This window comes from Gopherus flavomarginatus, chromosome 5, assembly GCF_025201925.1.
Source record: "Gopherus flavomarginatus isolate rGopFla2 chromosome 5, rGopFla2.mat.asm, whole genome shotgun sequence".
Taxonomy (NCBI): domain Eukaryota; kingdom Metazoa; phylum Chordata; order Testudines; family Testudinidae; genus Gopherus; species Gopherus flavomarginatus.
Window position 1 is genome coordinate 91,802,082 of NC_066621.1, and position 26,210 is coordinate 91,828,291.

General features: G+C 45.5%; 1 protein-coding gene across 4 annotated transcripts in view; it reads left to right on the top strand.

Annotated features, from left to right (window-relative positions):
* Window positions 1-18,218, top strand: part of SUSD6 (sushi domain containing 6) — a 116,586-nt gene extending 98,368 nt beyond the window's left edge. For 2 of the 4 annotated variants that reach the window (XM_050953588.1, XM_050953587.1), the window contains 5 exons: window positions 8,538-8,735; window positions 9,295-9,492; window positions 12,201-12,339; window positions 14,157-14,578; window positions 16,098-18,218. In XM_050953588.1, coding sequence (XP_050809545.1) covers window positions 8,538-8,735; window positions 9,295-9,492; window positions 12,201-12,339; window positions 14,157-14,578; window positions 16,098-16,123 — 983 coding nt within the window. In that variant the 3' untranslated portion in view covers window positions 16,124-18,218. The remainder of the gene's footprint in view (window positions 1-8,537; window positions 8,736-9,294; window positions 9,493-12,200; window positions 12,340-14,156; window positions 14,579-16,097) is intronic. The other 2 variants (XM_050953590.1, XM_050953589.1) reach the window with 2 other exon arrangements.
* The last annotated feature ends 7,992 nt before the right edge of the window (window positions 18,219-26,210 follow it).

A 26,210-nucleotide genomic window follows, 5' to 3' on the forward strand; every position in this document is an offset into this window, starting at 1 on the left:
CTATTTAAAGGGCCATTAAAAATGTATTCAAAGAACATTGCAACTTGGACATGAAAGTGGTTAGTTCCCTTCTAAGGAGAGCAGAGTTCTCTTGAGAACATCTACTGATAACATGGGGTTAGCAGCAGTTTTCTGTGTCCCATTGGTTATTGAGAAGGGGCAATGTGATATAAAGCAAGGAAAGATTTTTGTCACTTTTGACAACCAAACATCCTATTTGTCTTGCATTTAGATTGACAATGAATAAAAATGCCTGACACCTTTAGAACTACCTTAGTAGAAATCCTGATACATAGATTAAACCTGCCCATCAATCTGGAGATGGCAATTCTCTCCTGCTGGGCTGATTTCAATGATACTCAAATGCTTGGCTTTTTTACCTTGTGATTCTTCCCTCTTCTTCCCCCCACGGCCCCCACCCCTCCTGCTGAGAACAGTCTCTCTGAAGAGCTGTGTAAACCTAAATATTTGACTGTGGCCCCTCGCACCAGTAGGCTGAGTTCAAAACCTGTTCTTACCCTAATAAGAGAATCTTAAAAGCAAGCCGTGCAAAAGGGGTTGGGCGTAGCTTTCTAAATAGCTTTTACTCACCCAGGGCTGTAATATCCCCTTAGGAAGCTTGAAATTGCGATTACCTAGATTGATTTTATTTCCCTCCATTGCTTGGCACAATGCTGTAAGTATCTCATCAACACTGAGCTCCGTGCACTGTTCACACTTCTAGGAACAAGAGTTAAACCATTTGGAGGAGGATGAGGCAAGAAATACATATGAATTCTGTTAAGGTTTCAGATACATAAAAAAGCCAGTGGAAATGTGTGTGCACCATTTATCTTGTAGAGATGGCTGCCAGCTCCCCCGGTTTTAGGTTGCTTAACACCTTCCATTATAAAGAATTCCTATGACATTTCTGAGATGGTGTGCAGCAGGCCTTTGAAATTTGGCAGGAAGTAAGCCTGAAGGCCAGAGAAGGGCCTTTTCTTTGGCTAATGAAATTCTGTTCAGGTTAGACAGAGAGGAATAACTTTGGAAAATCACCATTTCCCTTCTGTAGTTTGTGTTCGTGGGGAACATGTTGGCAACATGCTACATTGAAGGCAAGCGTTCTCATTTAAGGCTGGACCCCCACACTGCACTAAACCCAGCAGCGGAGAATGTCTCTCTGGAAAGAGAATTCGTCCAAACTCCTCCTGACCACGGTATTCCAGACACTGCACACCGTCTCAGTGGCCCATTTGCCCCTCTGGGGCACTACATGGAGAAGGAATTTCTCACACACCCATACTTTCACATCTACATACCTTCTAGGGAAAGAGGAAAAGAGACATGCTGGGCTCTCCCCTGACCAAGTCTTCAGCACATAGCCCCAGTGTCACACCTGGAAACCCACTCCTCTAGTGGCACCACACAGGGAAGAGAATCCCCTTGATATTCAAGGGAGGAGTGGGGAGAAACTGGGATGGGTTCCCTCAGTCCTGTAGCTCAGGGATTGCTGTGGTGCTGAGTGGTCGAGATTCAAACCTTGCTCCCTGTGCACGATGAGAATGGTATTACAGTTGAACAAAATAGATTTTTTTTTTCCTTTTTAAGACCTAATGAGTTGTATACAAAAAACTCAAACATTATTTAGGTTGCAAAATCAAGCACTTAAAAGCTAGGAAATTCCAGAATTTAGATGATGCTAAATCATTAAATGGAAAGTTTGGCTTATGGCCACATGTTCTTCATTTTCTGGGTACTATCTTGAGACACGCAGTGTCTGGTTTGCAGAGGTACTGAGCACTCAGCTGCCATTAAAGTCATTGGGAGCTGGTGCATGTTTGACCCCTGTAGCATTTAAGACTGTGTGGGCTGGAAGAAGAGCACAGGGTTGGGAGGTGCTTAGCTCTAATTCTGCCTCTGCTACTGAGTCACCATTTGGCCTCAGGCATATCTCTTTGTTTCTGTTTCCTGAGGTAAAAATGCAGCTGGAAATACTCTTACCTCACAGTGGAGATGAATTGTTATTATTTGTGAGGCACTCAGATCCCATGGCAATAAGCGCCCTAGAAAAGTCAATGAGGAAATGACTAATTCTGTAATCATTGCATTGTATGCAATAAACAAGGCAGGGATCACTGAATGATGGGGATAACAATATTCAACTGCTTCATTCCGTGAGCATTATCCATCTTTTGCACTGAATGAGGCCACGGGTTTCTGGAGGGAAAATAACGTGTGATCATGAAATTGAAGACTGTTCATTCTGATTCATACACACAAGGAGGCTGAATTAAGATTGCTTAGGTAACTTAAATTCTGGTACTTACAAGCCTTCAACTGCTTGAGTGTAACCTAACATTTTTAAAGTCAAGCTTTTTGCATGTAATTTATATAGCATCACTGGTGTGCATAGCCCTTTACAGTAGAGAGCACAGCAAACAAAGAAATGCAACCCTACTCAGTAGGGCTTCTGATCTAAAAGGCATGCATGAATACAGTGCAAAAGAATGGAGACTAGAAGAAAAACTCATAATGCTTGTGTATCGAGGGGACTTCTACAAACTGACTTAGTCTCACAGGGCTCAGGCTCCGAGGCTAAAAATTGCACTGTAGACTCTCGGGCTTGGAGCTTGGACTTTGGGTCTCCCCTGCTCATGGGATCCCAGAGCTTGGGTTCCAGCCTGAGCCCAAATGTCTACAAAGCAATTTTCCAGCCTCTCAACCCAAGCTGGCTGACCAAGAGGTTTTTAGTTCCCATGGAGATGTACACTTATTGCAGGAGTGAACAAACTTTTTGGCCTGAGGGCCACATCTGGGAATAGAAATTGTATGGCAGGCCATGAATGCTCACAAAATTGAGGTTGGTGTGCGGGAGGGGGTGAGGGCTCTGAGGTGGGGCTGGGGATGAGGAGTTTGGGGTGTAGGAGGGTGCTATGGGCTGGGATCGAGGGGTTTGGAGAGCGGGAGGGGAATCAGGGCTGGGGCAGGAGTGCGGGAATGGGTGCAGGCTCCGGCTGGAGGAGTGGGCTCTGTAGTGGAGCTGGGGTAAGGGGTTTGGGGTGCAGGAGGGTGCTCTGGGCTGGGATAGAGGGGTTCAGAGGGTGGGAGGGGGATTAGGATTGGGGCATAGGGAGAGGCTCAGGAGTGCAGGCTCTGAGCGGCGCTTACCTCAAGTGGCTCCCGGAAGCAGTGGCATGTCCCTTCTCTGACTTCTACCTGGAGGTGCAGCCAGGCAGCTCTGCACGCTACCCCATCCATAGACACTGCCCCTGCAGCTCCCATTGGAGCACCGAAGGGGGCCATTGGAGCACATAGGAGCCGGAGCAGGGCCATGTGGCTGCTTCCGGGAGCCGCGTGGTGCAGCCCCCAACCCTGCACCCCAGCTGGAGTGCCAGAACGGGGCAAGCCCCAGACCTCACTCTCCAGCGGGAGCTCGTGGGCCGGCTTACGGGCCAAATCCGGCCCGTGAGCTGTAGTTTGTCCACCCCTGCCTTAGTGGTTAGAGTCCATATGAAAGCTAACGATATCTTACTTCTGTCACCAGGGGTTGTATTGAGCTGGTTGCTTCTCAGCAGTATGTTCCAATAACAGGTTTCTGGACTGATCAGTTTAAACTTTAATTTAAAAATGGGAATGGGGGGAATCTTTGTTGGGACTCTACTTAGAATGTGACCCACTACAGTCCCAAGTATGCAGACAGACATGATGAAATAGCTCATTGGCTAGATGCTTAAATCGCCTCCCTCTGCAAATGAAGCTGGCCCTAAATTCAGCAGAACCGCTGTGATGGTGCTGTGCAGGGGAGGGGTCAGGCCACTTGAGGGGACTCCACATAGCGTCTGATGTGGCTAGGGCAATGCAGAGCAGTGGCTGTTTAGCTTGCTGCTAAGTGACTCTATACATCCCCTGTGTTAGTGGGTGTACAAGTGTTGTGCCGTCTGCTCCCAAATTTTGAGGTTGTAGCTATAGCACACCGTGCTACTGGACTAGAGGGAGGATTCCTTCTTCCCATGCTCCCCCGCTCCTCCTTAGGTCCTCTGTACAAATGCATCTGGTCCTAAGAGATATGACCTGCCCTCCCTCATCTCACTGTATTGTGTAAGCTGTCACTTTCCAAGTTAAATCAGGATTAACTGTTTCATTGGTGACCATTCTAACTAATAACATCCAGTTACCCTGGGATCATGGGTGGAACTGTAGCACCATCACTCCTCTGCATGTGTCAAAGATACGTGTACGTCAAAGATTACAAGAGAGGGTGTGGGGAACCCATAGTAGTAAAAAGTAAAGCACTTGAATTTATTCAGGCCCCAAAGTGTTTTATTAAATATGAACAAGCTTCCTCACTGGGATTGAGATGTTGATCTGGATTTAAAGGGAGAAGTGATGGATTCTTCTCTCCTGCGTTCGGTGTTTGAATAATGTAAGAATATTCACTTCAGTTTGATAATTTTTTTTGCTGTCCAGCATACTGGAGGAGGAACACCTTCATAATAGGACGGATTCCTCTGTTGGTAAGTGGTGGTAGTGGAGAGCATATCAGAGACTCTGCATGCTGCCAGCAATAACACTAAGCTGCCAGAGGAGATCCTGTTTTCATGCCAATTTCCTCATTTTCTATTTTTCCCTTCCCGTGGCTATTGATTATACCAGCAGAAATGAAGCAGAACTGTTTTCGGTTTTCCACGAGGCCTTGATATGTATTTGCCCCTTCTAAATAGACAAGTTACCATGTTGTCAGTATGCTGCCCACTATGCATCTCCTTTTGAGGCACAGTGCTTCAACTGCTCAGCCTCAGAGTTTCCCCCAACAAGGCTTTCAGGGAGCTCTTATGGCTTCCAGCAGAGCCTTGTGGCCAGGTTACCCCCCCCCCCCCCACACACACACACACATTCTTCTCTCTCTCTCTTTCTCATTCACACAGCAGGGTCCAAAGTCAGTACAAAAACACAAAATAAGAATCTATAGTGCCCATCTATAAAGAGGGAAATAAGGACAACCAGGGGAATTACAGACCAGTCAGTGTAACTTCAGTACCCTGAAAGATAATGGAGCAAATAATTAATCAATCAGTTTGCAAACACCAAGAAGATAAAGTGATAAGTAACAGCATGGATTTATCAAAAACAGACCTTGTCAAACCAACCTAATAGCTTTCTTTGACAGGTTAACAAACCTGGTGGAGGGGGAAGTGGTAGATATGGTATGATCTTGATTTTTAGTATGGCTTTTGATGCTGTCTTGCATGCCATTCTCATAAACGAATTAGGGAAATTGAACCTAGATGGAGCTACTATAGGGTGGATGAATAACTGGTGGGAAAGCTGTTCCCAGAGAGTAATCATCAGTGATTCACGGTCATGCTGGAAGGGCATAAAGAGTGGGATCCCGCAGGGATCAGTTCTGGGTCTGGTTCTGTTCAATATCTTCATCAGTGATTTAGATAATGCCATAGAGAGTACACTTGTAAAGTTTGCAGAGGGGTTGCAAGTGCTTTGGAGGATAGGAGTAAAATTCAAAATGACCTGGACAAACTGGAGAAATGGTCTGAAGTAAATAGGATGAAATTCAGTAAGGACAAATGCAAAGTTCTCCACTTAGGAAGGAACAATCAGTTGCACACATACAAAATAGGAAATGACTGCCTAGGAAGGAGTATGGCCGAAAGGGATCTCAGGGTCATAGTGCATCACAAGCTAAATGAGTCAAGAGTGTTAACACTGTTGCAAAAAAAGTAATCCTCATTCTGGAATGTATTAGCAAGAATATTGTAAGGAAGATAGAAGTAATTCTCCCTCTCTAACCTGCACTGATTAGGCCTCAACTGGAGTATTGTGTCCAGTTCTAGGCGTCACATTTCAGGAAAGATGTGGACAAATTGGAGAAAGTCCAGAGAAGAGCAGCAAAAATGAATAAAGATCTAGAAAACATGACTTATGAGGGACGATTGAAAAAACTAGGTTTTTTTATTCTAGAGGAGAGAGGACTTGGTTAACAGTTGTTGAGGACTTAAAAGGTTGTTATAAAGAGGAGGGAGAAAAATTGTTCTAGTTAACCTTTGAGGATAGGACAAGCAGCAGTGGGCTTAAATTGCAGGAAGGGTTGGACATTAGGAAAAACTTCCAAACTGTCAGGGTGGTTAAGCACTGGAATTATTTGCCTGGAGAGTCCACAACCTCCCTATCATTGGAGATTAAGAGCAGGTTAGACCAGTGGTCTCCAAAGTGGGCTGTGCAAGATGATCCATTGGGGGGCGTGGCAGGACAAGTGCTGGTGGCAGGGTGAAAGCGCAGCCAGAGGAGGGAGGGAGTGGGGAAGCTGTTCCCCGCCCCTCCCCCCCCTCCCCCCGGCAGGCAGGGGCTTTAGGGCCTGCAGGGCCCTGGGGCCCTGGCCTGCAGCTCTAAAGCCCCTTTTGGAATGCAGGGCAGCCGTGCAGCCAGCGGCTGGAGAGAAGCGGTGCTTTCTGCTTCAAAGCCGGCTGGAGAGAAGCGGCGCTTTGAAGGGGGAAGTGCTGCTTCTCTCCAGCCGCTGGCTGCGCGGCTGCCCCTGCTCCTCCTGAGTCCTCCAGCCCATGCTCACAGGGGCGCATTCCGAAAGGGGCTTTAGAGCTGCAGACCAAAGCCCTGGGGCACTTTTAGCCCAGGCCCCTGCAGCCCCTAAAGCCCCTGCGTTCTGGGTGGCCCTGCCTGCCCGGGAGGGGGGCTGTGGCGTCTCCCAGAATTGCGGCCATAGGGGCGGTGCCAAGCTGCACAGAGCCGCCTGCACACCCCTGCACCAACCAGGAGCTGCCGCAGGTAAGTGCTCTGCACCTCCTGCCTGCCCCAGCCCTGAGCCTCCTCCCACACCTCCACCCTGAGCGCCCTCCCGCACCCTAACTCCCTCCCAGACCCTGCACCCCACCCTGAGCATCCTCCTGCACCCTAACCCTAATCCAGACCTTTGCATCACTGTATTACAAAGTATTAAACCAAGATTTTCAGAAATAATGAAGCATAGTCAATCACATTGCTCTCACTAAAAATATTAATATTTTTTGTGAGAGCAAAAAAGTTTTTTGTACTGTTAATAAACTTTTTTTTTTAAATTGTTCATTTCATATTTATCTCATCCTTTTTTAATTTCTATTTTTTGTGTGTTTTATACTAGTATACGAGTACATATATGTATATATTTTATACATAAATAAATATACATATTGGGGGTGCGTGCTCAAAAATTTTTTACTGATAGGTGTGCGTGATCAAAAAAGTTTGGAGACCACTGGGTTAGACAAACACTTATCAGGGATGGTCTAATACTTAGTCCTGCCATGAGTGTGGGGACTGGACTAGATGAGCTTTTGAGGTCCCTTCCAGTCCTATGATTCTATAATTCGAGTGGGAGGAAACCATGTTCTCTCTCCATATCAAGTTGTACAGGCTGACTAAGGCGCCTAGACCTTAGAGAGAGAAGAAATTCAATAATGAAGTGACTTCGTGGGGAGACATAGGATAAGGACTTTATGGGCCTGTCTAGAGAGGTGTCCACACTTGAAGCAATTTACCAGTGGCACTGCTATGGATGTCTCTTAGGTATGTCTACACTGAAGAGAGAGGAAAAAACCTCATGGCAGTGTCTGCACCCAAATTTCAGTGTAGATGTTCCTGCTTGGACTGGAGCCAAGGCTTTGAAACCCAGCAAGGAGGAAGTGGGTCTCAGAGACCAGGCTCCAGCCCAAATGGGAACATCTACATTTATTTTGCCCTGTAACATGCAGGGCTGCGCAGAGGATTCAGGGGGCCTGAGGCAGGGCCGGGTCTTTGGCAGCAGTTCAGCGGCGAGTCCCTCTCGGAGGCAAGGATCTGCCACCGAATTGCCACCGAAGAATGAAGCAGCGGCAGTAGATCTGCCGCCGATTGCACCTTTTTTTTTCTTTTTTTTTTTTTCCCCTCCTCCTGCCGCTTGCGACGCTTGTACTAACTGGACAGCGCTCTGAGGCATCGGCAGCGCTTCAGCGGCAGGTCCTTCACTCGCTCCGAGTCTTCTGCTGCACTGAAGGACCCGCCTCCAAAGACCTGGAGTGAGTGAAGGGCCCACCGCGGAAGTGCCACCGAAAACCCGGAGCGGCTCGCGGGCCCTGGGGCAAATTGCCCCACTTGACCCCACCCCCACCCCAGGACAGCCCTTGTAACATGAGCCCTCAGAGCCCAAGTTAGTTGACCCATGGGTTTTTCTTTCTTTTTTGCTGTGTAGACATGCTCTACTTACCTTGTTTTTTAAGTCTGTTTCTTTGATCCTTCCTCGACTTGGTGGCTAATACTTACAGTATTGGAATAAAACGTAGCATTCTGCAACTGCACTAGATTTGGTAGGGGTGAAACCCAGGTAGTGGAGCGTCATTGTTGTATTATGGTGTTTCTTCCCATTTCTAGTAACAAAACTCTTCTCAGAAGCTAGCAGGAATAACTACGAGCCTGCGCCACATTTTCAGTTGATTTTGCAGTACTTGCACAATTGGAGTCTTCCTCTATGCAACATTTTCGTGATGGGGTCTCTCCTTTCCCTTTTCCTACAGTTTGCCCCCATCCGCCGGAGCCTGAGAATGGAGGCTACAAATGCCATCCAACTCCTTGCAGTGACCCTCTGACATCTGACAGCGTCATAGAGTATGTATGTGATGAAGGCTACATGCTAAAGGGAGATTACAAATACTTGACGTGCAAAAATGGAGAATGGAATCCAGCCATGGAAATTAGCTGTAGGCTAAGCCAAGGTGAGTAATGCATTACAGCAAGGAAGGAAGGTAGCTTGCATTTTAGACTGACCTCTCTATTACTTATTATGTATTATTTTAATATTTGATATCTATATTGAGGTAATGCCTAAAGAACACAACAAGGTTGGGCCCGTTAACGCTAGGTGCTGAACAAACAAAATCAATGGGGATCCCAGCTCACAGTGTAAAAGACACACCACCTCTCCTACATTCTTCCTGTCAAAGTCCAGCCCATGTTCTTTAACACAGAAACTTGGTCTGTGAAGATGTGCGTCTGGATGCAGATCTCCGTCCCAAAGCGTTTTATTAAATATGAACAAGCTTCCTCACTAGGATTGAGATGTTGATCTGGATTTAAAGGGAGAAGTGATGGACTCTTCTTGTTGTATTATGGTGTTTCTTCCCATTTCTAGTAACAAAACACTTCTCAGAAGCTAGCAGGAATAACTACAAGCCTGCGCCACATTTTCAGTTCATTTTGCAGTACTTGCACAATTGGAGTCTTCCTCTATGCAACATTTTCGTGATGGGGTCTCTCCTTTCCCTTTTCCTACAGTTTGCCCCCGTCCGCCGGAGCCTGAGAATGGAGGCTACAAATGCCATCCAACTCCTTGCAGTGACCCTCTGACATCTGACAGCGTCATAGAGTATGTATGTGATGAAGGCTACATGCTAAAGGGAGATTACAAATACTTGACGTGCAAAAATGGAGAATGGAATCCAGCCATGGAAATTAGCTGTAGGCTAAGCCAAGGTGAGTAATGCATTACAGCAAGTAAGGAAGGTAGCTTGCATTTTAAACTGACCTCTCTATTACTTATTATGTATTATTTTAATATTTGATATCTATACTGAGGTAATGCCTAAAGAACACAACAAGGTTGGGCCTGTTAACGCTAGGTGCTGAACAAACAAAATCAATGGGGATCCCAGCTCACAGTGTAAAAGACACACCACCTCTCCTACATTCTTCCTGTCAAAGTCCAGCCCATGTTCTTTAACACAGAAACTTGGTCTGTGAAGATGTGCGTCTGGATGCAGATCTCCATCATGGTTTGAGTGGAGGCTCCCATATTAGCCTGCTGAGATAACAGATTCCATCTTGGCTATTAGAGATAAGGGGGCAGTAAGCTGCTCTATCATGTGCACTTTCAGTGCTGTCCCTCTGGCTCCTGGCAAGTTGACAATACGTCACCCACCTTGTATCTCTAATATCCTGGGAACCAACAGGGCTACAACAACACTGCAGACAATACCTTCCTCATCTGAACAAACTTTGTGCACCTTGATCTGTGTGTGTGTCTTCACCAGTACTTTCTAACACCCATTTTTTGGAGGGGCTGATTTATTTGCTTTTGGAGCTTGCAGTCTGCTGCAGAGCTCCCTGGTGCTGTTTGTTTGGCCTGGCCTGATGGATGTTTTCTGTTTTCTTTCTTTCCAAATGGAAATTGACAGCTTTTGTTATGTGGGGCTTTCCCACGCTGGACAGGAATTCCTCTCCCATGACAGGAAAGTAAAGCAGTCTGCAGAAAAATGTTTGTTCTACAGCTGTAATTTTATTGTCCTTAGGATTTCTGGTTTTAAAAACATGCATACCCAATAAAAGCTCCTGTGGGGAGGAGTCCTTGTGAGCCCATAGATTGGTGGAATGACTCAGCCGCAACAGTTGGAGTCGCATCTTTTCCTCAGGGATTAGTGTTTATAACAGATTTTGCTTTTTGGTTTAACTTAAACAGAAAGCAAACAGAGAAGCACCCTTTCTTGCAGTTCACCCAAGCTCTGTGGCCACTAGAACCTACTATATTATTCCCAAAGATGCCCTTTCCCTCCTGGCCACTCTTATAGCCCTTACTCTGAGCCTCTGTGCCAGGGAAGGGGAAAGTGGAATTCACCTGTGACCAGGTAGAACGCGAAAGCGCTCTGAGTTCAGTGTGGAATTGTAAGAATTCCTCTGTTGGTTCCTATCGCACTTCCTCTCCCAGTCCCTGCAAGAAAACTCTTCACCGTGGCAACTAGCCATGCTTGGACAGCATTCCTGCATGATGGCATTTTACCCACTCCAGGACTGCACGTAGCAATGTGAATGGCAGTGGCCATGTGGCTTTTCTCTAGTATCACTAGGGATGGGTTAATATCACACATGGCCTGGGTTGACCAGAAACGTAGAGCCTCAAGACATTGGTGGAAGGGTAGTGAAAAAGCCAGTGAGAAATGAGGAAACTGTGTTCAGACCATGGGCTTCAAAGCAAATTATCACGTCTTAATCCATCTCTGGGTTTCACACCGCTTCACAGAAAATGCAGCCATATAGGAACATGGTGTTGAAGGTCTTGTCTACACTAAGTACCTATTGCTGGGTGTAACCCTAGGGGGCATAGTGAATTGTAGCAAAATGGAAGTTTAGCTTAACGGGGGTTCATTTAAATGGAGATATCCTGTATATGAAGCATGTAAGAGCATTGATCAGTGGACCTACAAGCATTGTGGAGGGGGTTGGTATAGAAAACTTTAGTCATCATTTAGATGGGCTAGGGCAGTGTTTCCCGAACTTGGGACGCTGCTTGTGTAGGGAAAGCCCCTGGCAGGCCTGGCCAGTTTGTTTACCCGCCACATCCGCAGATCCAGCTGATTGCGGCTCCCACTGGCCGCGGTTCGCTGCTCCAGGCCAACGGGAGCTGCTGGAAGCGGCGGTGGCCAGTGCATCCCTCAGCCTGTGCCACTTCCAGCAGCTCCCGTTGGCCTGGAGCAGTGAACTGCAGCCAGTGGAAACTGCAGTCAGCTGGAGCGGCAGGTAAACAAACTGGCCAGGCCTGCCAGGGGCTTTCCCTACACAAGCGGCGTCCCAAGTTTAGGAAACACTGGGCTAGGGGATAGAAGCAACATACAGGCAATTACACTGTGTAGAGGGGCAGAAGAACTCTTCGTCTGTCTTAATTCATCTCCCTGCCAGTACAGGATGATTCCCTACTACATATTTGTTAGGTTGTGTCGACACTAGCACTTACTGTGGGACCGACTTAAGCGCCAGTGTAGAGAGTGCTATGTTGGCTTCTCCCATCAGCACAGCTCCTTCTGCCCAGCTCCCTTGTCACGTTTTACCTGTGCCAAGCCGTGGGGGTTCCACTACTTTCCTTGGGTCAGACTCTTCCATTGGCTAAGAATTCCTGCTAACAGGGAGCTTTTCCTGCTCTTCAGCCTGAAACACCCTTCGGTTACGCTAAACAATTCTTTTCCTTCCTTATTGTCATCAAGCCTCTTTGTAGCTGTCACTTAGCCAAACTAAATGTTTGCGTTTAACTTATCCTCTCCTAAATCCACCTCCCTCCCTCCCTCCCTCCCCTATTCTGTTGCTCTTCCCTAAGACTTCCTCCATTTTTCAGAGGCCTCCTGTATGTACCTTGTTCACATGATGCCTGTTCAGAGGCATGAACCATTTAATTTCTGTTTCTTTTGGTTTTGTAGATAAAGATTCGCCCCCGACAATCGGGGTGCCCACCCTCTCCATAGTGGCCTCCACAGCAAGTTCAGTAGCTCTGATCCTTCTCTTAGTTGTACTGTTTGTTTTGCTGCAGCCAAAGCTGAAGTCTTTTCATCACAGCAGGTGAGCTTAATGGGAGAAATTTCAACAGAGGGCAGGGGCTTGCGGATGAAACATTCATCTACATGTGCAGTCCACAAGGGTGTTGAGTTTGTCTCCTCTTTCTGTCATCTTAACCCCGTCACTCTTCTTTCCTTTCTCTGTCCTGTTCTTCTCATCTTTTTCTTATTTCCTTTTTTCATCCTTTTCTGCTTTTCTTCATCACACTCTTTCTTCAAGTCTGTTGCTTTGTTGGTCTGCTGAGTTTCTGTATAATTTCCTCATGTTGTGATGAGCAGGGTCTGGTTTTAATGGCCATAACTTCTCATTCTTTTCCTTTAAATAAATAAATGTACTGCTGGCAAAAGAAGCCATTGGGTTGATGCCCCAAGACAAGACAGTATATTCTATTCTCATCTACAGAATAGATTTGCTACTGGCAGTCTTATCACAAGCTTCCACTGCCCTGCCAATGTACCTCAGCCCTTATCTGAAGAGGGTTTAGTCTCCAGATCTTGTCAGTCTGTGGTCTGTCCACTAAGACTACCAACAACAGGAATCAGTCAGCACTAATGTGTGCTGCTGTTTTTTTGTGATGTGAACGTAGTTTATTGGAAGCTGGGCCTATTCTCCCAAATTCACTTCCCGTAGGACAGCACACTGAATGGAGTTGAGGAAATGGCTATCCCCTGCCCCATTTAAACCTTACAAACTCAAGACATAGTGGAACTGTGATTTCACACACACCCCACCCCCATGCACTTATTACTTTTAGCTGCCCCACTTACGTGTCTCCAGTGATGAGGCACAGACAGTATTATGGGTGGAAAGAGTTCTGTAGGTGGCACAGTGTGTCCATGGGCTTCAGGGAACACAGCATTTGTGAACTGTGAAGCGTGTGCCCAGCACTTGTGAACCACTCCTCTTGGAGATCCCTTGAACTCGGGTACAGCAGTGGTATTGGGCGGTGCTCTGTTTCTCCTTTTCTGTGGCTTCTGTTCTCCCATTCCACCTGATGAGCTATTTGCTATTCTATTTCTGTGCTTCAAAATTTTAAATGCAAGATGTTATCCAAACCATATTGGACTGTCCTCTACTTCAGCCTCCTTCCTTTTCCAGTGTTGGATGATTCCCAAGGTAAGTGTATTTACGTCTGCCCCTTCCCCTGCCAGTGCCCAGCTCATTCAAGAGATCCCGTAGTTGCTTCTGTGGCTGTGAATTGTGCTGATATCACTAAGTAAAGGTACTGACCAGCCAGAGTAAATTGATTATTTTGGAGCTTCTGATGTATGTGCACATCTCTGATTATCCCTTGTGAGGGGTGGAGGGGAAGAAATAAAAAAAAGTACAGGACGTTTGCCCTCCTGACCTGGGAAAAGACAGCTATACATGGAGGTGGGGAGGGTCCCACATTTCAACTTCTCTGTTGCCAGAGGTGTATACTATGCTATGCTGCCCTTCTTCCAGGTGGGTACAGATTTGCCTTCTGAACTGGTTACTGCTGCTCCTTAAATGGCTGGTGGGGTGACTGTTGAGCAGCTGGGCATTGTCTCAGTTGAGGGCACAGTTTTGGAGCATGCCCATCTCTTCCGCGGTGCCGTCCACTGTAACAGGAGGAGAACTAGTGTGTGATCACTTGCATGGCAGTACAAGGAGGTGATTGCTTTCAATGGGATGTTGGTAAAATTCAGTACTTCTCCCTCTGAACAGGTCACTGTTGAGTGGTGGGATTGGGATAAGGAAAGGTTACTTCATGGCTCATTGGCTCAGTGTGGGGCTCACAGACACACACAGCTATCGGTCTGTGTATATGTTCTAAATTAGCTTTTTCCTCTTTCAAGACGTGATCAAGGTGTATCTGGGGATCAGGTCTCCATGATGGTGGATGGTGTCCAGGTGGCCTTGCCGTCCTATGAAGAAGCAGTCTATGGCAGTGCAGGGAACTGCATCCCACCCTCGGATTCACGGGTACAGATTGTGCTGTCAGAGGGAGCTGGGCAGAGTGGAACAAGTGAGATGCAGCAGCAGGACCAAGGGGCTCGGGACTGCTTTGTTGGAGAGGACGAGGCCCCAGGACGCTCTGGACTGTGTGAAGCCAGTGGCTCTCAACTCTCTGAAACTGTTCTTGTACACCAGGCCACCACCTCTTCCTGGGTAGCTGGCATGGCAAGCAGTAGACCTGTGCACAAAGATGCTCAAGACTCAGAAAGCAGTGACATACAAAGCCTTTTATCACTTACTTCCTCGGAGGAATACACAGACGGTACGTGATATGAACAGGGAAAACTGAATGAGACAATAATGTGAATACACATAGTCGCTGCCGTGCAGCTAGCTAGGATGAGAATTACAGGAGCCATTGATTCTTGTGCTTCAGGGCACAAGTTGGTCACCAGCTGAGTGTCAAAGAAATTTCCCTGCCTCCACTGTACAGTGTTACATAATTAGGTGCATTCTGGGGGCTCTAAGTTTTCCTCCAAAGCATCTAGCATTGGCCAGCATCAAAGTCAAAATGCCAAACTAGAAGGACCATGGGTCCGTTCTGCTCTGGTGTTTCCTCTGGTCTTTATCAAGTCATTTGCAAATAATGTTCTCCCCACCCCCATCAGTGCCATGAAAACGCAGGGCAGTCCTATTTAGGGGCAACCGCTTGTTGGAGGGGGGCACTCTTCTGAAAATGAGCACTTCACCCTTCTGAGGCTCCTCCATTTGGGGCACGGTAACTGACAAGGCAAGGGACTGGCTAGCATAGTGCTTAAAGCACTACAGTCCCAGAGCACAAGTCTAGTTTGAAATCCCAAGAGGAATGAGTTGTGATGGTCTTGTGCTTCGGTCTCATAGTGGACAGGAGTCCGCATAACACGAACCAGCCCTCTGAGTTCTCTGGACTCTGCGGAAGGAAAAGCCTTACAAGGACGGAGCTAATGTGGAGACTCAACAGAGCTTTGCTTGTGTAGAGGTTAGGCCCGCTAGGTCAAGAAGCATAGGTGGTTTGTAGAACTTTATTTTCCATTGCTGCAAGCCCTATAACCGTCAGTAACATGACTTGGAACCCTATTCAACAATAAAACCCCAAAGGTTATTTCCCCTACAGAGAGGGAAATACCAAAATTGCAAAATATGGAATATGGAAGGAAAACCTCAAATGTGGGTAGCAGAGTTGAGGGATAGTATTGCCAGTGGGCCGTTCAGACTCTGCAGAAATTGGCAGACGGTCCTTGTGTTCTGCAGTGTCTAGCGCTGCTTTTAAATTACTGTTTAAGGCACTTCTTAGTGGGGCAGATTGCTATAAGCCAGAAGCTGGGAATGGGTGATGGGATGGATCACTTGATAATTGCCTGTTCTGTTGATTCCTTCTGAAGCACCTGGCACCAGCCACTGTTGGAAGACAGGATACTGGGCTAGATGGACCTTTGGTCTGACCCAGTATGACTGTTCTTATGTTATAAGGAAGACTAACAAAAAGGTTAGCTTACTACGTCAAGATCATGCTGGAGCTACCTAACTCCCACCTACATGGGAGCTTGCACTGGCTGTAGTTAAAGGTTAACTTGCCACAGACCTATTTGCAGTTGTCTGCTGCTGCTCGAAGGCATGGGGAGAAGTGATGCCTGGCGTTGGAGGGGAAACGCTGCACTACTGTTGTAAGAGGTTGTGTCTGTCTGTATGGGGATGTGGGAGAGGCTGTAACATACCTCGTCTGTGCACTTTGCTGCCACCCGTTAGAAGCTCCGTGGAATGACCCATGTAAAGTCTGACCCCTTTTTCTTTTTCTCTCCCAGATATTCCGTTGTTGAAGGAAGCATGAAGCCTGCTGCACTTGTTTAGCCTTCTCCCTCTCGGTTTCCCCTCTTCTTCCTTGGGATGCAAGCATTTTGTGCAGCCTTCCCCACCTTCATGAGCTGGGCCCTGGATACTTCCAAGCAGAGACCCTTCAGCTGAAGATCCAGAGGATTTTGCCAGGTTGTCTCCTCGATGTGCCATTCGGGTTGGTGCGGTGTCGGCCTTCCCATTCCATCTGCATTAGGGGCTTGAGTAATGTAATGGATTTGAGCTCCTCCCTCTTCTTCCCTCCCCGTGCCAGATGTTTGACTGCAGCCTCTGGAGAGCTGCTATTTACTTGTGCCTTTCTCCTTCTCACACCGGCTTGTCGCAGCTTCTCACAGGCCTCGCTCGCTCTTCAGCAGCCCAGAGAGCAGGGACCAAGAACTGCTTGCTCGTTGGGTGCAGACATAGTTTATATAAAGACCTTTCTTCCAGTATCCTCTTGATGACTAGGGCAGGACAGAACTCTCCAAGAGGGCTAAATCTGGGCTTGGGAGAAGTCCCAATATGGGTAATTTACACTATCCAGCAGTGCTCATAATTTTTAAAAATAAAGTGGTATGTTCTGTAACTTAGATGCATATTAACAATTAGGCATCACTGACTATTGTAAAGGCAGAGAAGTCTGACATCTTTTACAAGATTTTTTTCTTCCTCCTTTTCATGTCTTCTTTGTTATCCCCATATTTTCCCCACAAAATACCAAATACACCGTTGATGTCGCAGAGTAACAGTCTCTCTGCAAGATTCCATTCCAAAAAATTCCGCCGTCTCGTTCTTTCATCGACCTCACAATCCACTTGGTTTTTGTATCCTGAAGTCTAGGGCTGTGTCTACTCTGGAAATGTCACCAGTTCCTTCCAGTGCTGCTCTAGCACAGGGGCAGTGGCTGGTGCTAAACTCGAGGAGAATTTCTACAAAAGGCTAGTTGTAGACAAAACCTAGAAGCAAAAAAACGTACAGTACAACCCTGATTATCTGATCTCCAGTTAACCAAGCCTGTGTTTAACTGCAGGTTAGTCCTGTTCTGCTGATATGCTGTGCCATAATCATGGTCCACTTTATCCAAAGGCCTGTTCTTTTGCAGGTGTCGGGTTTCTGACACTTTTTTAAAATATCAGTTTTCCTGCATAACTGCTTGGGTTTGCCTGCCACCAACAACTTTTAACTTGACATGACAGTAAACATGGAAGAGTCATTTAGAAACATTGTCCCTTACTCCCTCAATTTTCCAGGAAACGTAAGGGCTTTTTAATGTGTTCTCTGGATTCATTGGCCCTTTTTTATGTTTACAGTTTTGTCCGCAGAAATATTAACATTGTCAGCTAATGCTGGGGTTTGTGGTTAACATCCCCGATTACCTGGCAGGAGATACCATAATGCAGGGTACTCAAATACAGCATTACACTTTCTAAATAGTTACAGCATGTCTTCATAACCTTAAATGGAAAGGGTTGTACTGCTGTTTTATCCTAATGGGACCTCTTTGTGCATTTGGAGCTGCTCCCACATGTGGGCATCTTCTTCACAGGGAGGGGGAACAGTATGTTAGCCAAAACCCCTTCTGAAGAGTGGAGTTGACACAGTTTGGTTGCATGGCCATTATGGAGACAACAGAGCAGTTTTTAAACAGTTACCTGGAGCAGGACCCTCCCCAGTCCAGAGTATGAGTTTTAATGACTCTCTTAACAGAACTGTCAGGTTGTCAACCAACAGTTGCCCCAAAAGGAAGCTGGTAAATTTTGTATTTGAAATGGAGGGAACAATGAGATGTGGCTTTACTCAGCAAGTTGTGACTTCTGGGTGAATACCTCAGCCCCCCCTTCCTCTCCCCTTTATAATTGTACTCCCTACCCAGAGCAGTGATTATATCAGAATACTTAGTGTTATATAACATTTTAAAATGGATTATTGCTGCAGTAACTGAGGTTAGGCTCCAGCTGCAGTGGGCAGGGATTGGCTGCAGTTAATGCATTTGCCTGTTAATTCCCAGGACAGCTGTAACAGTGGGTGTGTATATGGAGAACAGCTCTATTTTCCCCCATCCTGTGTATCTCGTAAATTAAGTTGCAAGAATTGTTTTAAACAAACTTCTTTACTTATTACAACACCCTCGGTTACAGCAAGAATTTGAGAAATCCAACTTTCACTATCCTTGGTGGTTTTGTTTCTGTCTCAGTTTGGACCATAAAAAAAAAACCTTTTTCATTTCCAGCTTAAAGGTGCTGCAGTATTTGGCTTTCAGACAGTGCAGGCATAAGTGTATTAGTTTGTAAACTGTTTCCATTAGAATTTAAAAAAACATCAGCATGGAAATATTTCCACTGTTAGTTTTAAAATTGTTGTTCTACAAAATCCCATGTTTGAAATAAGTGTCCCTATAACCTGGTCTCTCACATCTTATCAAAATGAAAAAATAGAATGAATTGCTTTCTAATTAGCTTAAGGTTCCCTGGTAACCAAAGCTGACCCGCAGCAGCCTGGGTGCAAAGGCCAGGTGCCACACTTGTCGGCTGACAGAAGAGCATTCTCTGAATGAAGCTGGAATTTGATCCCAGGGCCTGACCTTGCTTTGAACGCTGAAACTGACAGTCATGCACCTAACAAAGCGCATAGTGGCTGTGTCCACTAACCCCCATTCACAATAGTGTGGTTAGCCACCAGTCTGAGAGAAATAAACAACAGAAGGGGCCCTTAATTTTGTTTTATAGAATCCCTCAGAGTTTCTTTCCCAGGAGAGAGGGGTGTGGGGCGAGGGAAAAGATGTGGCTGTAATCAGCAGAAATAGACAATCAATGTCTCTTTGATTTTAAGAGGATAAAACAGCAGTTACTGATACCGGAGCATGGCTTTTTGTGGGAGGATCTAATTGTACCCTGCTGGCTGGTAATCTCTGATGCCCCTAGATGCTTTGGCGGTTGCGGAAAACCAACGTGCCACTTTCTTCTGTGGAAACATCCATGTAGACCAGAGACATTAGATCCGATGCAAGCAGAAACAGCTTTTGAGTTCTTGTGTTTCACCTTCCCAAGCATTCTGCTTTAGAGTTTACTTTCATATAAAATGAGATTGAATGAGGAGGGGAAAAAAACCTGTTTTAAAAGTCCAGCAGATAAGTTTTCAAAGAAAAAACAACCCTTTTTCGTTACTGAGCAACATGTGTACCATTACCTTCATACCTTTAAAGTCTTCGGGAGACTTGAAGGGCCAGGAATCCATTTCTGGGAAGGGGAGAAAGCTAGAAAGATAAATGAGATGCTGCACACTCAGAACTCCCATTTAAGTGAAGGGGAGCAAGAACTGCAGAATTCAGCCTTAAAGTACCCTTGCTTATGAGCTCTCCCGTACCTTGATAGCATTAAGTTGGAGTGAAGAATACAACATTTCTTGCTGGAATCATAGACCAGAGTAGTCAAAAGGAGGCTGTCCCCTTATAGCCTTCCCAGCATGATGCAGTTTTGTGTTGTCTTACACATGCTGTACCCTGAAATGCTTAACAAGAATATTCAAATGATTTAATTATACATGAAAATTAAAAATAATGTAAAGGGACCCTGTCAGGAGAAATTTACAAAACGCTGTGTGCAAAAGAAATTCTTCCATGATTCCCTTTCTATTCCAATTGAAAAGTTTTTTTTTTTTTCTAAACAAGGATATTCCTCTGCCATGTTTGCAATCCAACTATTACAGTACCAGGCTAGTGTGGGAGATCCAAAAAGGGAAACTGACTACAAATGAAAGTGAACTGGGTTGGTCTCGTCTCTTAGTGCCCAAATTATGAAGTGCAGCGTGAATTAAAAGCAAACTTTAATCATGGCAGTGTTGGGATAATATAAAGGGATTAGTAACAGGTAAGGGAACTTCGATGATTTGGTTTTGCTTTTGTTTATTTAAATAAATAAGGGCCTCTCTCCACTGCGGGTGGAAGGAGCAGGGTTCTGCAGCGTTCTTCTCCTTTGTAGGACTGCTGCACAATTAGAGCTCTGTGACTCTGGGATGGAGCAGAGCCAGAGGATTCCCATCCTTTTAAACCAACAGCAAACTTGCAACATAAAATTACACTCTGTGCGCATCGTCTTACGTACTTCCCCTTGGAAGTGAACTCTCTCTCAGAATTTCCCCATTTAACAGTTTGACAACTTAGCAGGATTTTTATGCCTCTGGAGGTGTGACTTGCCCTCACAGCGCATGGATTAATTTGGGAGATGAGAAATATTGACATTATTCCAGAAGGAAGTACAAGACTCACCCTAAGTGCGGAGAATTTGGGTTGATTTGAATTGGGATTCAGTGAGCACAGCAAGTTCTGCTGTAGGACATAAGCTGGGCTGGGAGATCATTGCTGTGAGTACAAAAGACAGAGCACCTAGAAAACTTGGGGTGAGTGAGTAGGAGCTGTTATTAAAAGCTCCGGCAAGCCCTGTAGGTGACTTAAACTATTGGGTGCAAATGTGTATCATTGTGAGCCCATAAGGAAGGGTTCACTGTGCCTAGATGATAAGATACTAAAAAAAACCAACGACTCCGCCATATAAAAATGTGAAGACGCAGCAAGATAGAAATGTTCAGATTTCCTTGCTGATCTATTTACAACAGGTCATGTTAAACTAATTTTTCAAATTAGTTTTTATTTTTGGACAGCAATTGTTTTATTAATATTCTTCACTTCACTCAGCCTGGACAGCAGAACTAGTATAATCCGTTTCACTTCCTGGTTCTCAGACACTAGCACAGTAAATTTCATCCTGCAAAGAAGGAACTGCCAATTAGATTTGATGAAAACATTTGTTCACAGAAACTTGTAGTTAAGAAACTTCACTTCTCTCTGTAAAAGGCCTTGGAAGCATAGAAAGGCTGCGTAAGGCTGGCTTCATTTGAGAGAGTGTTTTTATATTGGAAATGAATCTTCTGCCAACATTTCAGAACCTTGTGAAAAAAGCAAAACAAACCCCAAGAATGATTGTCCTGCTCTCACTCTTCCCAGGACAAAGCATGTAAGTCTCCCAGACCTCTCTTCAGAGCTCTGTCCTACATACTGCTTCTAACTTGGCCTTCTGGGTAACTTTAAGAGGTTACATGTGGTTGCACCAGAGTGGATGTGTCTGAATTAAATTTATGCACTTCTATTTTAACATACGCTTTTTGCTTCTGTCCAAGGGTGAGCCAAGGAGAGGGGCAATCTAATTCTGCTGAAAAGTAATGCTTTATTTTTGATTCCCTACTTTACATAAGAGTTCAAACCAAACACAATGCTGAACTGTCAGTGGAGCAGACACTGTGTGATGCAGTGGGCACACTGCAGGTAGTTACAGATAGGGAAGCTTGGTTGCCTTCAATGCATTAATTTGTTTTCTGGTTTTTATCTGAGTTATACCACTATGGAATTGTTTGCAGAATGGTACTCCTAGATGTGGGATTTTAAAACAAATGAAACGTAATTGATGCTGTGCAGGATGTCACTCAATCAGTTTTATTTTTGCTTTATTTTATATATATTTTCTGGTCTCCTGTACATTGCAGTGAGTGTGAAGATAGTGTTTTAATATTTGTACAAAGTTTAATTTAATTTTAATTGTTCTATGTATATAACTGCATTTCTAAATTAAAAAAGTTCTTTTGAAGTGAATGTCTACCCTCTTGCATGTGCCTTTTTTAAAAAATGCGATCCTTTGGCCTCATGCTGTTGGGCTGGAGTGGAGAGTCCAACCAGCAGGTTCTTTGATAATACTCTATGCTTCTTTAGAACCTTCCATCTGGGGATGTCAAAGCTTGTTGTAGACAACGAGTGAAGCCTCACCGCACCTGGGAGCTAAGGGGGTACTGTCTCCATATTACGTATGAGCAGACTGCACTGTCACCTTTTCCATGCGTACAAATAGTAGGGTTCAGTCTTTCCCCTACGTAATACATAAGGGGTGGAAGGTGAATGGGCAAAGTGGCTCTGGAAAGGGGGTGGGTGAAGGAGCAGGAGGAAGGAAAATTCCAAGACGAGTGAGGTGTTCATTGAATGGGGTTGGGTGGACCTGCCAGTGAATCAGCTGTTGGTATTGAGTGCACTTGGTTTGGGGGAGAGATAATGAAGACTATCGAGCTTGCCTGGTATAAATTAGCTTTAGCCTAAGAACAGGTTGATATCTTGATCGGAGCACCAGATTCTCTTAATCTCCTGACAAACTGGAGGGGGCTAGATTTCCTGAGACAAACTCCGGGGCCATTTTCTGGCGCAGTTCTTGTGTGTACCCATCCCTATTTGTTTTCCACATATGCCATGTGTAGAGCTCTGACCCTGCATCAGGATGCCCTGCTCTAGTCCCAGCTGATTTACTAACTCGCTGCATGATCTTGAACAGTGGGTCTCAAACTTTTTTTTACCAGCAACCCCTTTCACACAGCAAGCCATTGAGTGCAGCCCCTTCCCAATAAATTAAGCACACTTTTAAATATATTTAACACCATTATAAATGCTGGAGGCAAAGCGGGGTTTGGGGTGGAGGCTGACAGCTCGCAACCCCCTATCTAATAATCTTGTGGCCCCCTGAGGTGTCCCGACCCCCCAGTTTGAGAACCCCGATCTTGAACAAGGCACTTTGCTTCCCTCTACTATTAATTGCTGTAGCATCATTGTGTTCATGCAATTTACAACTGTGTAGGAACACTGAGCTAGGAGCCTAGTGAGCTTCTGTGCCCTAAATTAGCAGATCAGAACCCATTAAAAACTGTGGCACAAGAGCAGGCAGCAGTGGCAAACCAGCAATGGAGGGAAGACGCTTGATGTGATTGTCTGCCTTTTCCAAGATACAGAGGGCAACACGAAAGGCCCTAATCGATGAATGGGGAAAAGGGAAGATGGGCAGAGTGCTGTGCGTGAAGTAGGACTGGAAGAAAGCCAGGTGAGATGTAAGCAGGTTGGAGCAGGTCAGAGTTTGGAGGATGAGGTGGTGCTTGCACATGGCGTAAGGAGACAGGAAGTATTTGAGGTTGGTGGGGTATTTCGAGTGGCAGCACAGTGGTTATTTTAAAGTTGTTTCTCAGTGCCTAGCACGGGAGCTAGACCCTCTAGGCACTACTGCAGTGCAGAGAGCAGTAATTGCTGCAAGGTTTCGATAGACTGGAGTGGGAAGAGTTGAGAGGAGGGGGTTACAATAAACAAGAGAGACAAAGGGGTTAGCAGTTGGGATGAAGGAAAGGGAGGATGTTAGCACTGCTGTAGGAAGAGGGAGGATTTGGAGGGGAAGGAACGACAAGGTTGCAAGTCTCAGGGTCAGGGAAAGTCTAAGGGTCATGGACAATGGTGGATTTGGTAGTGAGAAGCAGGAGAGATGAGAGACTTTCTGGAGGAAAGGTAAACTCATCTGAGATCCTGAATTGGAGATAGCAGTGGGACAACAGGAGGAGGTATTGGAGAGGCATTCCAAAATGCAGGCAGAATACTAGGGGATATGCTAATCTGAGTCCCAGAGTAAGGACTGGGGGTGTGACACCCTGTCTTAGGGCATGTTGCCTCTTTAAGACAGGTTGCAGGACCAGCTGTGCCCTGTTCTGGGTAGAAGCTAAGAACAGATGGATTCTGGGACTTGTAGCCCAGAAGGACCATGAGAGTTGGAGACTGTCCAGGAATGCTTGGAAGGGAGCCAGTTGTAATAAGCTCTCAGCCTGCAGTCCGGGACATTTGGGGAAGGAATGGCCTCTCTCCATCTTGACCTGCGCTGAGAGACAGCTAGAGAATGGAAGCTGGAAAAGGAGTCATTTTGAAACTGTTGGCTTGGAGAGCCCCTGAACAGGGTGACTTGAACACTGGGGCAGGCAATTGTTTCCTTCTTCAGGGCCACAACTTCAGCACACAGGGAAGAGATGCTCTTCTCCATTCCCCTGGACTGAGAAACCAAAAGCCTGTGGACCCGCCAGAGACTCCTCTTCTACATGTTTGTCCTTGAAATTTTGTTACCCAAGAGAGGGAGGAGTTTCTGGTTTAGCTGAAGGGGCTACCAGCAAGGGGAAATTGAGGCAGTGAGCACAGTTTCATGGTAATCCAGGTAAGACTCCCTCACAAGTGCTTGCCTGAACTTCCCAGAAATCTCCAAAATGAGTCAACCATCCCAGACCGAAAATGAGACTTGAAGCCATACTGGATACATACCCAAGCTGAACTTTGCTGGACAGCTGTCTGTCTGGCCAATGGCGGCTCTGTTGGCCAGGGTAAGGTTTGGGATTTCTCAATCCTGCAAATATTAATCATGTTTCCAGGAATCACGATCCTTGCCTCAGTGACCTATATTATGGGAGTCTGGGGTCTTGCATCCTTTGATCTATGCTAAAATACAAGACAGACGTGAGGATGGGGAACAAATTCAGAAACCACAAAGAAATGGAGACCATCAAAAGTTTTGGCTTTGTGACATTCCCCAGGGTACAATCTGGACTGTTGAACAGCTGTATCTCCTTAACTCTCTAGCCTGGGGTGCCTTTTATGCTGCTTTGCTGTCAGAACAGCCACTCTTGGCCTGCTCACGCAGCCTTCAGCGTGCAAATTCACTCCCAGATAAATATGTGAGCACTCTGACCAGCCACTCATGAATTACATACAGGCTGACACCTGCAAAGTCCTAGTCCCAGTCTTGTCCCCCCAAAATATGCATCTTGTACTGCTCAGTTCTGAACAGTACAAGCTCATACAGTCCATTTCATCAAAGGAAAATGGTAATGCACTGACTTTGTTATCCCAAAAGGAGTTTACCACACACACGAATCCAAACACACTGGTTAAAATAAAACAATAATATAAATGTATTCACTACAGTGAGCGAGTTTTTAAGTGATGATGCATAAAACTCAGAATTGGTTACAAAAGAAAATGAGTAAAATGCAAGCTAATACTTAACAAGCTACGTGAACTTAAAAGCAAAAGGTTTTGTCTCAGCACATGTTATTGTAAATTTCACAAGTTGGGTCTCCTGTCAGCCTGGGACCCCTCCCCCTTACTTGAGCCATTCAGGTTTTCATTGATATCATGAGCAGGAGATGGGAGGAGGAAAGAGGAATGAAGTCAAGTGTTTTCCTCCCCTCTTTATAATTTAATTTCTTGTGCTAGAAACATCCTTGCTGAGTCATGGTGACACACAGTCCATTGTGGATGTGAGGTTTGAATTGTCCCTGTGATGAAATGTAAATTTTGTTGTTTACACCTTGTTGCTGGAGAATGGCCGCTTAAGTGGTGATAGCTGTTTAATACCTGGCTGTGGTGCTACTGTATCTTTGTTTTTGAAAAACTGGTTTGGGCCTGTTTGTCTTAACCTTGGAGCATGTTATAAGGAGACACAGTGTATAATCTTATAACTTCACATGCAATAGTGATACACACATTTTACCTGGGCAATAATGTTCAGCAGATTATGATATTTCAATGATCCCTCACAAGACATACTTTGTACAAAATTTATCATAGTCTTGTAAAAGTGGTGAACAAAATGGTATCGCTTATCACAGGTTTCAATTCCCAAACTTACCTAGCCTGTTGTGGTGGTGCCTTAGGAAAGCTCTATAACCTGCTTATCTTCTCTCCTGTCAATGGGATCCTATTTTCAGAGGGCAATTGGGGTAATTTGTTGCTTTGTACTGACATGTTGGGATGTGGTAACTTTTCTGCTGGGTCTTTGAGTGTGAGGAATTTCTGAGTATGGGGGATTGTTGGCTATATTAGCAGTTATTGTGGGAGGGTTTCACATGGGCCAATATGTCAGACTCATGGTACATCCAGGGTGCCTTTTTTAAAGAAAGCTGATCAGTAGCACAACATTCAGGGGAAGAAGATAGTGTCTGGATTGAACAAGATGGTCTGGCTAAAATAATCCCTAAGTTTTTTTCATAATTTTCTATAGAGTGATAACTTTTGTCATGGATTTTTCTGCATCCCAAATTCCAGCATAGGAAGAAGGGTTAAGTGGGAAGAAGAGGTGGCATGTCTGCTTATGTACCACAATGCATTTCCCATGCATTCTCAGACATAACTTCTGGACACCGCATTGATGGTGTAATACTTGATTTTCTAACATGGAGGATCCTTCCCCCAGTCC